Source organism: Nerophis ophidion, linkage group LG02, assembly GCF_033978795.1.
Source record: "Nerophis ophidion isolate RoL-2023_Sa linkage group LG02, RoL_Noph_v1.0, whole genome shotgun sequence".
NCBI classification, from domain to species: Eukaryota; Metazoa; Chordata; class Actinopteri; order Syngnathiformes; family Syngnathidae; genus Nerophis; species Nerophis ophidion.
The window spans coordinates 11,623,267-11,635,724 of NC_084612.1; the positions used below are offsets into that span (position 1 = coordinate 11,623,267).

General features: G+C 39.1%; 1 protein-coding gene across 1 annotated transcript in view; it reads left to right on the forward strand.

Annotated features, from left to right (window-relative positions):
- Nucleotides 1-7,962, forward strand: part of lpcat2 (lysophosphatidylcholine acyltransferase 2) — a 44,517-nt gene extending 36,555 nt beyond the window's left edge. Inside the window, exons 12-14 of the mRNA XM_061877267.1 lie at nt 511-609; nt 4,634-4,775; nt 7,346-7,962. Of these exons, the coding sequence (XP_061733251.1) occupies nt 511-609; nt 4,634-4,775; nt 7,346-7,524 (420 nt within the window). The 3' untranslated portion in view covers nt 7,525-7,962. The remainder of the gene's footprint in view (nt 1-510; nt 610-4,633; nt 4,776-7,345) is intronic.
- The last annotated feature ends 4,496 nt before the right edge of the window (nt 7,963-12,458 follow it).

Genomic DNA, 12,458 nt, shown 5'->3' on the forward strand with positions numbered 1-12,458 from the left:
GTCGTTTCTATAGGCAGCAGTATATTCAGCTCCAAAAGTATAAGGTAGTAAATCCTCATTTGTCCAAAAATAGTCTTCCTCATTGTCTGTTACCAAGTCTGCCTTGATTAGAAAACACACTTGTGTTTGAATCCGGAAGTAGTAATAAACATTGTTGTTGCCAGAACTCAGACGTGCGCTGGTATGAAAACAGAGATCAATGCACTTAAAAAATCAGTGTGAAAATGAATACAATTATCAAAATATGCTTTGAAGGCTACAACGGTGCCTCTTATTTCAAGCATTTTTAAAAATTATTTTTATAATCGTAAAAGTACAAAAAAGGTGTTTTCTTGTCTCTCATAATGATTGTGAACAATAGGAAAAATTCCGTGCAGTTCTCCTTTACAGCCAAAAATAATTTACCCATCCATAACCCCGTTTTTCTCATGTATTTGTGTGCCATTGTGCACAAACAAATATACACAATTGTCAACATTTGTAACATGTTGTTTTGTGTTCCTTTTTCAGAACTGTGATGGCACCATAGATTTCAGAGAGTACGTCATTGGAGTGACCATCCTGTGTCGACCAGCCAACACTGAAGACGTCCTTCGGATGGCATTCCGGGTATGACAAAGATTGTTGTTTGTGAATTAGGGCTGTCAAAGTTGATGTGATAGTAACAAATTAACGTTAATTGCCTTTTATTTGTACTCCCGTATTTCCTTGAATTGCCGCCGGGCATATAGTATGCGCCTGCCTTGAATTACTGCCGGGTCAAACTCGCTTCGCAAAATAATTAGCGCGTGCTTAGTATTACCGCTTGGTCAAACTCGTGACGTCACGAGTGACACTTCTCCTGTCATCATTTTCAAAATGGAGGAGGCTGATTTCAATACCGGTAATTTGAAATCGCATAAAGGAAAGAAGATTAAGAGCTATTCAGTACGATTTAAGGTCCAAACTATTGAATACCGGTATGCTGAAAAGAACAGTAAGCAGCTATGTTTTATTAATATACCTGGGGAGCCGATGGTCCGACAGACAGGCAGGGCACGCTGGAGGCCGGCCCAAGATGGCGGCGAGCAAGCGAGAAGAGGAGCGGAAGAGCAACCTAGACTGAGGTTTTATTGAAAAATAAACAAAGTCAAACTGCTCAAGCCATGTCCTTTCTTGGTGGTCCTGGGAACCCGCAAGACGACGGCTTGAGACCGTCACAATACCGTAGTTGCGTCTGTCAAATATGAGTCATTAAATGACTCCCGCCTCCTGGTGGTAGAGGGCGCTAGTGATCTTGCGACTACTCGACTGCAGAAGAAGCGAAATTAGTGACGTGAATTGTGCTGGGACGCATATGACGCTGTGGGTGCACGGCGGACCTATGCTGGCTATGTAAACAACCGGGCTGAAATAAAGCATGTTCCAGTCGTAAATACCCAGTGTATTATTTATACAATAACACTTCATGTTGGCAGCGGTGGGACAAAGAGATTACCCACGGAGCATAACGGGACGGGGAGTTGTCCGAGGATAATTCTGTCGTCGCCTGCACGCGAGCTAACTGATAGCAGCGCTCTGATAGCAGTTTTTTAAACTGGACTTTCACAGTCTATAAGCCCACACTATCCATCTATCCATCCATTTTTTACCGCTTGTCCTTTTTTGGGATCGCGGGGGGTGCTGGAGCCTATCTCAGCTAGTAGAACTAAAATCAAGACCACAGGATGAAAGCACAGTAATATTCATTTACTTATTTTGGCAGTGAAACAATCTGAACTGTTTGAGTCAAAATATTTGTTTTACTAATAAAATGTATTAGATCTTTACAGATTATTTTTTATGATACAGTTACAGTTGAGTCTGAGGTGTGAATATGTTTGCACTCAAAATCATGTTCAAATAAATCCCCAATGCAAAGTAACCCTTTATTTTGGAAAAATACACAGAATTACAAGGTGGAACACTGTAAGACAAGTTTATTTTTTAGAGCACAATTCGTACACATGGCAATTTAAAGTGCTTTACAGAAAATATAAGAAGGCCCAATTAAAAATAAGTCATAAAAATAACCATAATCCAAATAAAAGCATCATTAAACTGTTATAATTCAGTTTAAAATCAAATCGTGTAGAAAACTATGCATAGGTGTTTTCTGCCTGGATTTGAACAATTACAATGTTGAGGCCTGTCTCACATCTCCTGGAAGATATTTCCAGGTTTTAGTAGCATTAAACTGAAACGCAGCCTCACCATGTTTGGTCCTGACAGCAGGAGACCACACCCAGAGGTTCTCAGAGCCTGGGATTGTTCATATTTCTTTAACATTTCAGAGATGTACTTTGGCACAAGACCATGAAAATGCTTGTGGACATGCAGTGCTGTTTAAAAGTCTATTCTCTGAGCAACAGGAAGGCACTGCAGTGACCTGAGCACTGGATTAGTATGGTGGTATTTCCTGGTTCTAATCAGCAATCGAGCAGCAGGTTATAGGTTGTCATCACGTTATTTTTACATAATAGGTTGGTCAATGATATGAAATAGGTCGGTTTGGGCGTTAAACTTCAGGGCTGAAAATGAGTGCCACTTTGAGCATGGTGTGTAGGTTAGTATGGATGGGTACCGAATCCGGTACTTTTTTGGCACAGACCGAAGGCCGCCGGTCCTCTGGACACCGATTCACTTAAAAATCGAACATGTTGCGGTACCTGTGTTAGGCGGGACGTCGATGCAATTTCCAATGCTAACAAAGACGTTTACTCAAAAAATCTTCCAGTAAAGTAGGGTCTCCACTTTTCCATGAATGCGTTAGCTTGATGCTAATATACATTGACTTTGCTATTGACGTGCTACTTTGATTGATTTTTATTGATTTAAACTTTTATTAGTAGATTGCACAGTACAGTACATATTCCGCACAGTTGAACACTAAATGGTAACATTTTTCAACTTGTTTAAGTCGGGGTCCACGCTAATCAATTCATGGTAAACTGATTAGTAGGGCTGTAGGAAAAAATCGATTTGAATATGTTGTGCGATTCAGAATCGATTCTCATTTTTAAAAAATCTATTTTTTAAAATTGTTTTTATTTTAATTTTTTTATTTTATTTTTTTTTTAATCAATCCAACAAACCACTACACAGCAATACCATAACAATGCAATCAAATTCCAAAACCAAACCTGACCCAGCAACACTCAGAACTGCAATAAACGGAGCAATTGAGAGGAGACACAAACACGACACAGAACAAACCAAAAGTAGTGAAACAAACATGAATATTATCAACAACAGGATCAATATTAGTTATAATTTCAGCATAGCAGTGATTAAAAATCCCTCATTGACATTATCATTAGACATTTATAAAAAAAAAAAAGAACAATAGTGTCACAGTGGCTTACACTTGCATCGCATCTCATAAGCTTGACAACACACTGTGTCCAATGTTTTCACAAAGATAAAATAAGTCATATTTTTGGTTTGTCTAATAGTTAAAAAAAAAATACATTATTGCAATCAGTTGATAAAACATTGTCCTTTCCAATTATAAAAGCTTTTTTTTTTTTTAAATCTACTACTCTGCTTGCATGTCAGCAGACTGGGGTAGATCCTGATGAAATCCTATGTATTGAATGAATACAGAATCGTTTTGAATCGGAAAAATATCGTCTTTGAATCGAAAATTGAATCGAATCGAATGGGAAAAAATCGATATATTATCGAATCATGACCCCAAGAATCGATATTGAATCGAATCGTGGGACACCCAAAGATTCACAGCCCTACTGATTAGCATTAGCCATTTTTCATGGCGATTTCAACGCCTCCAAATTTGATAATGAAAAGTCCAACTAAGATGCACGATACAATCAAACTGCTTTTCCGTATTAAAATATTAACACTTTTTAGGGAGTAACAAAAGACTAGACAGCAAAAACCGAACTGATTAGCCAAAAAAACATAAACTATACACTACAGCAATATAACTTCTTGGACTTGCTACTACAATTAAGACTCAGAGAATTGATATTAAAACAAGATATAACAAATGGGCAGCAGTTATCATAAACAGCGAGTTTTTGAATGTTGCTTTAAAAAAAATGAGATTTTATTATCAAAAACAATATTTAGCAAGACAAAAGTGCTGAAAATTGGTACCTTTGAGTACCAGTATCGATTCTCAGGTACCAGGAAGAGGTACTGTATCAATTCAAACGTGCATTGATTAGATATTTAAAAAAAAAAAATCTACGATTAATTACGTGTTAACTACGGACAAAATGCGATTATTTTAATCGTTTGACAGCACTAGTATAAATGAATTATCACTAGGTGTACGTTGGTTTTATTGATGTTGAACAAACTCGAAAGCGGAAGGCGCCACTGCAGTGAAATGGAAGCAGACAGCAGCACTAAGACGTTTGCGTCATGTCACAGTAATAACATGTGGCTGCTGTGGAGCGCCGTGGGAGTCTTGGAGTCAGTCTCGCAGTCAATTTTCCGCCCAGAACATCAAATGTGGTTTTAGAAATTCAACAAAGAAAGGAGGTAAAAAAAAAAAAAAAATCCTATTATTAAGTTCAGCTTCAGGATGTATTGCATGGGAAAGGAAGAGACATGATGGTTTAATCCACATGTTTTCTTCTTGCAGCTTTTTGACACAGACGAAGATGAGAAAATCACCCGGGAGGAGTTCACAGTGCTGCTACGCTCAGCTCTGGGCGTGTCCGATATCAACATGGTCAAACTTTTTAAAGAAATCGACGCAGACAACTCTGGTTTCATCACATTCAGTGAGTATACACATGTGTTCATGCCCTTTAAAACACATCATATTAGTGTTATTATTGGCAAAAATCATGAAATATAGCCACAGCAGTGTTCGACCACATTTGCAGGTTGTGTAATGCATGTCAAAGGTGACATAACCAATAACAGGACCATTACAGCCAATGAGAGGCCTGAAAAAAGTCATTTCTAGAAAAGGCACAATAAAATAACTCCAAGAAAAATGGGATAATGTATCTATTCTGTTAAACTTTGAAAAAAAACAACCAAGTAAAGTCAAACGGCGCCATATTTTGATACCTTTGTTGCGCGTGACATTATATCCAGTTTCAGCAATGGCTCAAACACTTGGCCGGGAAACAAGCAGTCAATCACTCAGCCTGCCTTTCGTCAATGTTACAATGTTCCATTTCAACAAAGCAAGGAGAAGGCGCTCAAAAGTGCAGTAAGGCTCCCCTTTTCAAAATCCACTAGCCCGGTGCTAATTTACGTTGGATTTGCCATAAACATGTTACTAATTAGCATGAGCCCATTTTACATTGTGATTTCAACACCTCCAATTTTGGTCATCGAAACTAAAACAAGCATGTGTGTAATAAACGCAATACTTACAGTATAAACACTTTGTAGGGCTCATTAAAAAAAATACTTGCGAGCTATGGCAAACTCAACCTATATATACTTCCGCGATAGAGATGGGCGGTCTGCGGTCTCATCCACGGTCGGGCGGGTGACATGACGAAAATATATATTTTAAATAGATTTGGGCGGGTGGCGGTTGAACCATTTGGAAATATTTGATATACATGGTTCAGGGATCGGTAACTTTTACCGTTCAAAGAGCCATTTTGGACCCGTGTCACAAAGCAAAGAAGACAATAGGAGACGTAAACATTCTCAAAAATGTCTGCCGGCAGTCACCCAGTTAACAATTATTAGGGCGTGCTCTGAAGCCTTTGTCTTTGACGCCTTCTACAACATGTACAATCTACTTTCCAGTCCAGCAATATGTTGTGTGTGGCTTCCGCAGACACACGCACACGACTGCAAAGCATAATGGGTGATACAGAATACACTAATGGTTGTGATATAAACAACTTCAACACTCTTAGTAATATGCGCCACGCTGTGAAGCCACACCAAACAAGAATGACAAACACATTTCGGGAGAACATCCTCACAGTAACACAACATAAACGCAACACAACAAATACCCAGAATCTTTTGCATCCATGACACTTCCTGACTATATTATACACCCCGCTGGCAGCAAATCCCGCCGTCCCCCCACCCCCCCGTGCGTCGGTAAGGTGGGCAGGGTTGGGGGCACGGGGGTGTAAAATATAGTCAGGAGTAGCATGGATGCAAAGGATTCTGGGTGTTTGTTGTGTTATGTTGTGTTACTGTGAGGATGTTCTCCCGAAATGTGTTTGTCATTCTTGTTGGGTGTGGCTTCACAGCGTAGCGCATATTAGTAAGATTGTTAAAATTGTTTATATCACAACCATTAGTGTACTCTGTATCACCCAGTATGCCCTTCAATCTTGTACGTGTATCTGCGGAAGCTGCATACAGCATGTTGCTGGACTGGCATACGGTTCGCACATGATGTAGAAGGCGTCAAAGGCAATGGCTTCACAGCACGCCCTATTTCTCGTTATCTGGATGAGCATCATCGGATATTCGCGAGAATGTTAGTGGCTCCCATTGCCTTCTTTACTTTGTGACACGGGTCAAACTAGCTCTTTTAGTGGTAAAGGTCGCCGACTCCGGATATATAACAACGGTCAGGTGGCGGGCGGTTGCGGTTCTGATAAAATATTGGTTCGGGTGGATGACGACTTTAGTGATGCGGTTGTGGATGATATAATTGCCTATCCGCGCATCTCTATTCTGCGATCTAATGTTTTGGAATTGTAACAGCATGCAAAGTCTACGATAAAATACAGTACAGTACTTGCGAAGGAGACAGAGAAATGTAAGAAAACAAGTTGAACAACTGGATAGCGCAGCTCAGTGTTGTAATTAAGGAGGAATACATGTTTTTAAAACAATTAACATTTATTAACAAAAAAATTGATATTGATTACTGGTATAGATTCCCAGGTTCTGGTAACTGGTACCTTTTCGATTCTAAATGGAAAGGTAACATCTCTAGCTGCAGAATTACTCCTGAATATCAACTGAATAGTGCAGCTAAGTGTTGTAATTAAGGAGGAATACATGTTTTTAAAACAATTAACATTTATTAACACATTGGAACACACACAGGTATCAAAAATGTATATTGTTGATTACTGGTATAGATTCCCGGGTTCTGGTAACTGGTACCTTTTCGATTCTAAAGGGAAAGGTAACATCTCTAACTGTGGAATTACTCCTGAATATCCCATTTTAATACAAAGTAAATAATACAACTCTGCCAATGCCGCAAACTAACACACCAGTGTGTTAATTTGAGTTCCACTCCAAACAAAAACAACTAAAAAACATGTTCTTAGACAGTCATTTTCCCAGCCTGTGGAATAAAATATTATTTTACAAAATATTCCGTGTGTTGGGGATCCCCTCCCAGGTGAGTTTCAAGCCTTCGCCATGACCCATCCGGAGTACGCCAAGCTGTTCACCACTTACCTGGAGCTCCAGCGGTACCAAGCTATCCAGGAGGCAAGTCCCGGCGATCTGGAACTGTCCGGTCAGGTCAGTTCAGGAGATAGCCAGGAAGACAGCATCTCGGATAAGAAAGACGACTGACAACTCGGTCCTTGGTCCACTCCGCTCCCCCATGGTCTGAGCTATCTCTTGCGTTTTTATGGACGTTTTTAGACCACTTTTTTTTTGTTTCTTTGGTTTCAGTCTCAGTGCCTTATGGTGCAGACACAATAACTCCACCTGTCGAAGTTGCAGCTAAGTCACAAATACTCCTTCTTTTATATATATATGTTACTATATCATGTTGCAGCCTTATTCTAAGATTTTTTTTAAATATACAAATCAAAAAATATCATTAACACTTTTTTTTTTGTCTTATAGGTACATTTTAGTTGTATTTTTGGCCATAGTTTTTGTTGTTACGCCATTGTACATGATTTGCTCGTAGAGCTTTTTTTTCATGTTACATTTTAACATTTCAATGTCTATACAATGATCGTTAATTCATCCATTTACTACCGCTTATTCCCTTTGGGGTCGCAGAGCCAACACAGATAAAGTGGGGCAAAAAGGTATTTAGTCAGCCACCGATTGTGCAAGTTCTCCCACTTAAAATTATAACAGAGGTCTGTAATTTTCATCGTAGGTACACTTCAACTGTGAGAGGCAGAATGTGAAAAAAAAATCCAGGAATTCACATTTTAGGAATTTTAAAGAATTTATTTTTAAATGATGGTGGAAAACAAGTATTTGGTCAACCATTCAAAGCTCTCACTGATGGAAGGAGGTTTTGGCTCAAAATCTCACGATACATGGCCCCATTCATTCTTTCCTTAAAACGGATCAATCGTCCTGTCCCCTTAGCAGAAAAACAGCCCCAAAGCATGATGTTTCCACCCCCATGCTTCACAGTAGGTATGGTGTTCTTGGGATGCAACTCAGTATTCTTCTTCCTCCAAAGACGACGAGTTGAGTTTATACCTAAAATGGATACATGGATGATACAGGAGAGGATTGGGAGAATGTCATGTGGTCAGATGAAACCAAAATAGAACTTTTTGGTATAAACTCAACTCGTCGTGTTTGGAAGAAGAAGAATACTGAGTTGCATCCCAAGAACACCAAACCTACTGTGAAGCATGGGGGTGGAAGCATGATGCTTTGGGGCTGTTTTTCTGCTAAGGGGACAGGACGATTGATCCGTGTTAAGGAAAGAATGAATGGGGCCATGTATCGGGAGATTTTGAGCCAAAACCTCCTTCCATCAGTGAGAGCTTTGAATGGTTGACCAAATACTTATTTTCCATCATAATTTCCAAATAAATTCTTTAAAATTCCTACAATGTGAATTCCTGGATTTTTTTTTTTCAAATTCTGTCTCTCACAGTTGAGGTGTACCTATGATGAAAATGACAGACCTCTGTCATCATTTTGAGTGGGAGAACTTGCACAATCGGTGGCTGACTAAATACTTTTTTGCCCCACTGTAAATAGACAACATTCACACTCACATTCACACACTAGGGCCAATTTAGTGTTGCCAATCAACCTATCCCCAGGTGCATGTCTTTGGAGGTGGGAGGAAGCCGGAGTACCCGGAGGGAACCCACGCAGTCACGGGGAGAACATGCAAACTCCACACAGAAAGATCCCGAGCACAGGATCGAACCCAGGACATAAAAGTCATTATTTCTTTTTTCAAAGGGCACAAAAACTTCTGTTTTTTTGTTGTTGTTTTTTTGATTAATCTCTTAACTAACCTCAGCCCTAAATAAAAATACCAAACAGGAAATACGTGTATTTATTATTTTAACCTTTTAGTGGTCTTTTGGTCAAATCATGTCACAATTTTTAAGTACCGGTTGTAAAAATGTGGATACGTGAGTTATTTTACCAATTTTTTAACCTGTGACATTATCTGATCAAAAAGGCTGTCAAAAGAGTAAACATTTAAAAAGACTGAAAATAAAAAAAACATGACATTTTTGATATTTCTGTTTAGAACTAAGGTTTATGGAGAGATGTAAGCAAAAAAAAAAAAAAATCCAAAGTGTAACACCTTTCAAAAACTTAAGAATAGTACTGTTATTGCTGTTGTTATTATTACTATTATTATTTATAGTAGTAGTAGGGCTTCACGGTGGAAGAGGGATTAGTGCGTCTGCCTCACAATACGAAGGTCCTGCGTAGTCAGGGTTCAATCCCGGGCTCGGGATCTTTCTGTGTGGAGTTTGCATGTCCTCCCCGTGAATGCGTGGGTCCCCTCCAGGTAGTCCGGCTTCCTCCCACTTCCAAAGACATGCACCTGGGGATAGGTTGATTGGCAACACTAAATTGGCCCTAGTGTGTGAATGTGAGTGTGAATGTTGTCTGTCTATCTGTGTTGGCCCTGCGATGAGGGGCGACTTGTTCAGGGTGTACACCGCCTTCCGCCCGATTGTAGCTGAGATAGGCACCAGCGCCCCCCTGCGACCCCAAAGGGAATAAGCGGTAGAAAATGGATGGATGGATAGTAGTAGTATGTTCTGTTTTGCATTGAAGATACTTAAAATCAAGTGGGTTTAAAAAAAAATTAAGCAAAAGGTAGATTAGAAAATGGCAAATTAAATAAGGTTTAAAGTCACATTTCAAAATACTAAAATAAAAATAAATGTTTTACATTTATTTTTTCCAGGGTGTACCCCGCCTTCCGCCCGATTGTAGCTGAGATAGGCGCCAGCGCCCCCCGAGACCCCAAAAGGGAATAAGCGGTAGGAAATGGATGGATGGATGGATTTATTTTTTCAAAAATATGGAAGAATCATGTTGCTAAGCCACGTGACATCAAGTACTAACTGACCCAACAGCGCCTCTGCTGGTTGCAGACACATACTGCACTCTATTTTACTTCAAGCCAACATTAATCAACTGTCAATACAATTTGACCAATTCATCAATAATCGCCCCCATCCGCTCGTGAATCCGACTCGATGTATTAGACATGATATGTAAAGACGCTGATGTTCCCACAAAAGCCTCGGAGATGACACAACATGTCCACCAAGCTGACATGATGGTGACGAGACACAGATGTTTCTGGAAGAGGCTTCTGCTGCCATTGATGTTCTCAAGGACACATAAGCCTCTCCTTGACTCTAATTCATACATCCTCGGGACAACCTCGACTTTTCCCAGAGCCGCAAAGGCGGGCCTGCCTGAGGGAAGCCACTTTGCAATTACAGTAGAGCGGAACCTCTTAAGAAGGTCCATCAGTGAGCCTTCCCAAAACTAATCATCTGTTCCAAAGTCAGACTGTGCCCATCTTTACTACAGTTTAGCATAAAAGTGTAAAAAGAAGTTAATCACCCTATGATGATACTTATGTGTTTTAAGGAAGTGATGCATGCAACCCGTCCAATTTACATCAACTAAATCATATCTATGGGCTCATCACATTTCCCTCTTTTTTTTTTTCTTCCATGTCAATAAACCTTAACTGCGTTTAAAAAAAATTGTTACTTAGCCATGTTGTACCGAGCGGTCGTGACTAAAGCGGGATATCATGGCCAAGTTACCAAATCAAGTCGATTTCAATTCAGAAGCTCTTAAATCCATTAATCAAGATTTGATTCAATCTACGTCCATCCATCCATTTTCTACCGCTTATTCCCGTTGGGTCGCGGGGAGCTCTGGTGCCTATCTCAGCTACAATCGGGCGAAAGGCGGTGTACACCCTGGACAAGTAGCCACCTCATCGCAGTGATTCAATCTACGCTTATATATTAAAAATGTCTACAACAAAATATACAAATATATTTTGTCTCTTTATCATAAACAGCTTAGGACAGTTTCAACCTTCCTGAAAGTTTCAAAGTACAATTTTTAAGAGAAAAATAATTGCAAGCGCAACATTCCGCTTCTACAAATTGTCTTCCAGTACAAAATAATAAGAGTAAATATGTAAGCTGTTCTTCTAAGACTCTTATTTTCTTAACAAAGTCCCACAGTGATGTCATTGTAAAATCCAGAATTGTGCACTGGGTTTTTCTGGGGGCATTAATTAAGCCTTGTGAATTATCCATTCATCCATCCATTGTCTACCGCTTGTCCCTTTTTTGGGGTTGCAGGCCTTGTGAGTCAATATTTCAAAATAAAATAAAAAAAAAGATTCATAATCAATCAAATGGGTTATTTTACCCAACTACATTGCATTGAGCTCTATTTTTCTGTTCTAAGGTTATCATCACACTTTTCTTCATATGAGTGTTCATGTTGTTTTTCCATAAGTGTTGGTCCAATTTCAAACCGTATTTTGAGATTCTAATGTGAATGTAATAGTTTGTATCCAAAAAAAAAAGATTTTAGCATTAGGCTGCAACATAACATATTAAAAAAGCAAATACATTGCATTGTTTTGTGCTTCAGTCTTGACTAGTTTTAATCACCGATGCTAGTTTAAAGTCTCTTTTATGCACATTGGCATCACATTTAAATATTATCATGTTACATATCACACTGTGTATGCAATTTAGTTGATGGGCACATTTAAAAACACCAACAGCGAGGAGTGCACAAAAAATATTTTTACAAATCCGAAACATGCTTCTTATTCAACCTGATTATAAATCGATTCAATTAAAAAAATAAAAAAATTAAAAAAACAATCTTATCTCTATGAATCCAGAAGGAGCTCTTCTAACCTGTGACCTGTTTTGAATAAGTTCCATTGTATTTATTATACCTAATTATACATTGTGAGAATCTGTTTGAATTGAGAATCGATTCTGAATGGAATCGCACCCTAGGAATCAGATACAACCGTTAGGTGCTCTAAGATTCACACTGCTTATGTCCTTAACCACGTCACAAAATATGTCTTATATGTTAGTCAAACAAGTGAGTGTTTTTAACTAATTCTTGTATTTTGCTGTGTGTCATTCCTTATATCAGTGGTGTCCAAACTGCGGCCCGCACAAATTCAACAAACAATGGCAGGAGTCATACCATATACAAATAGCTAGGAGTCAGATAGCTGCCATTATGTCACCATCTGGTGG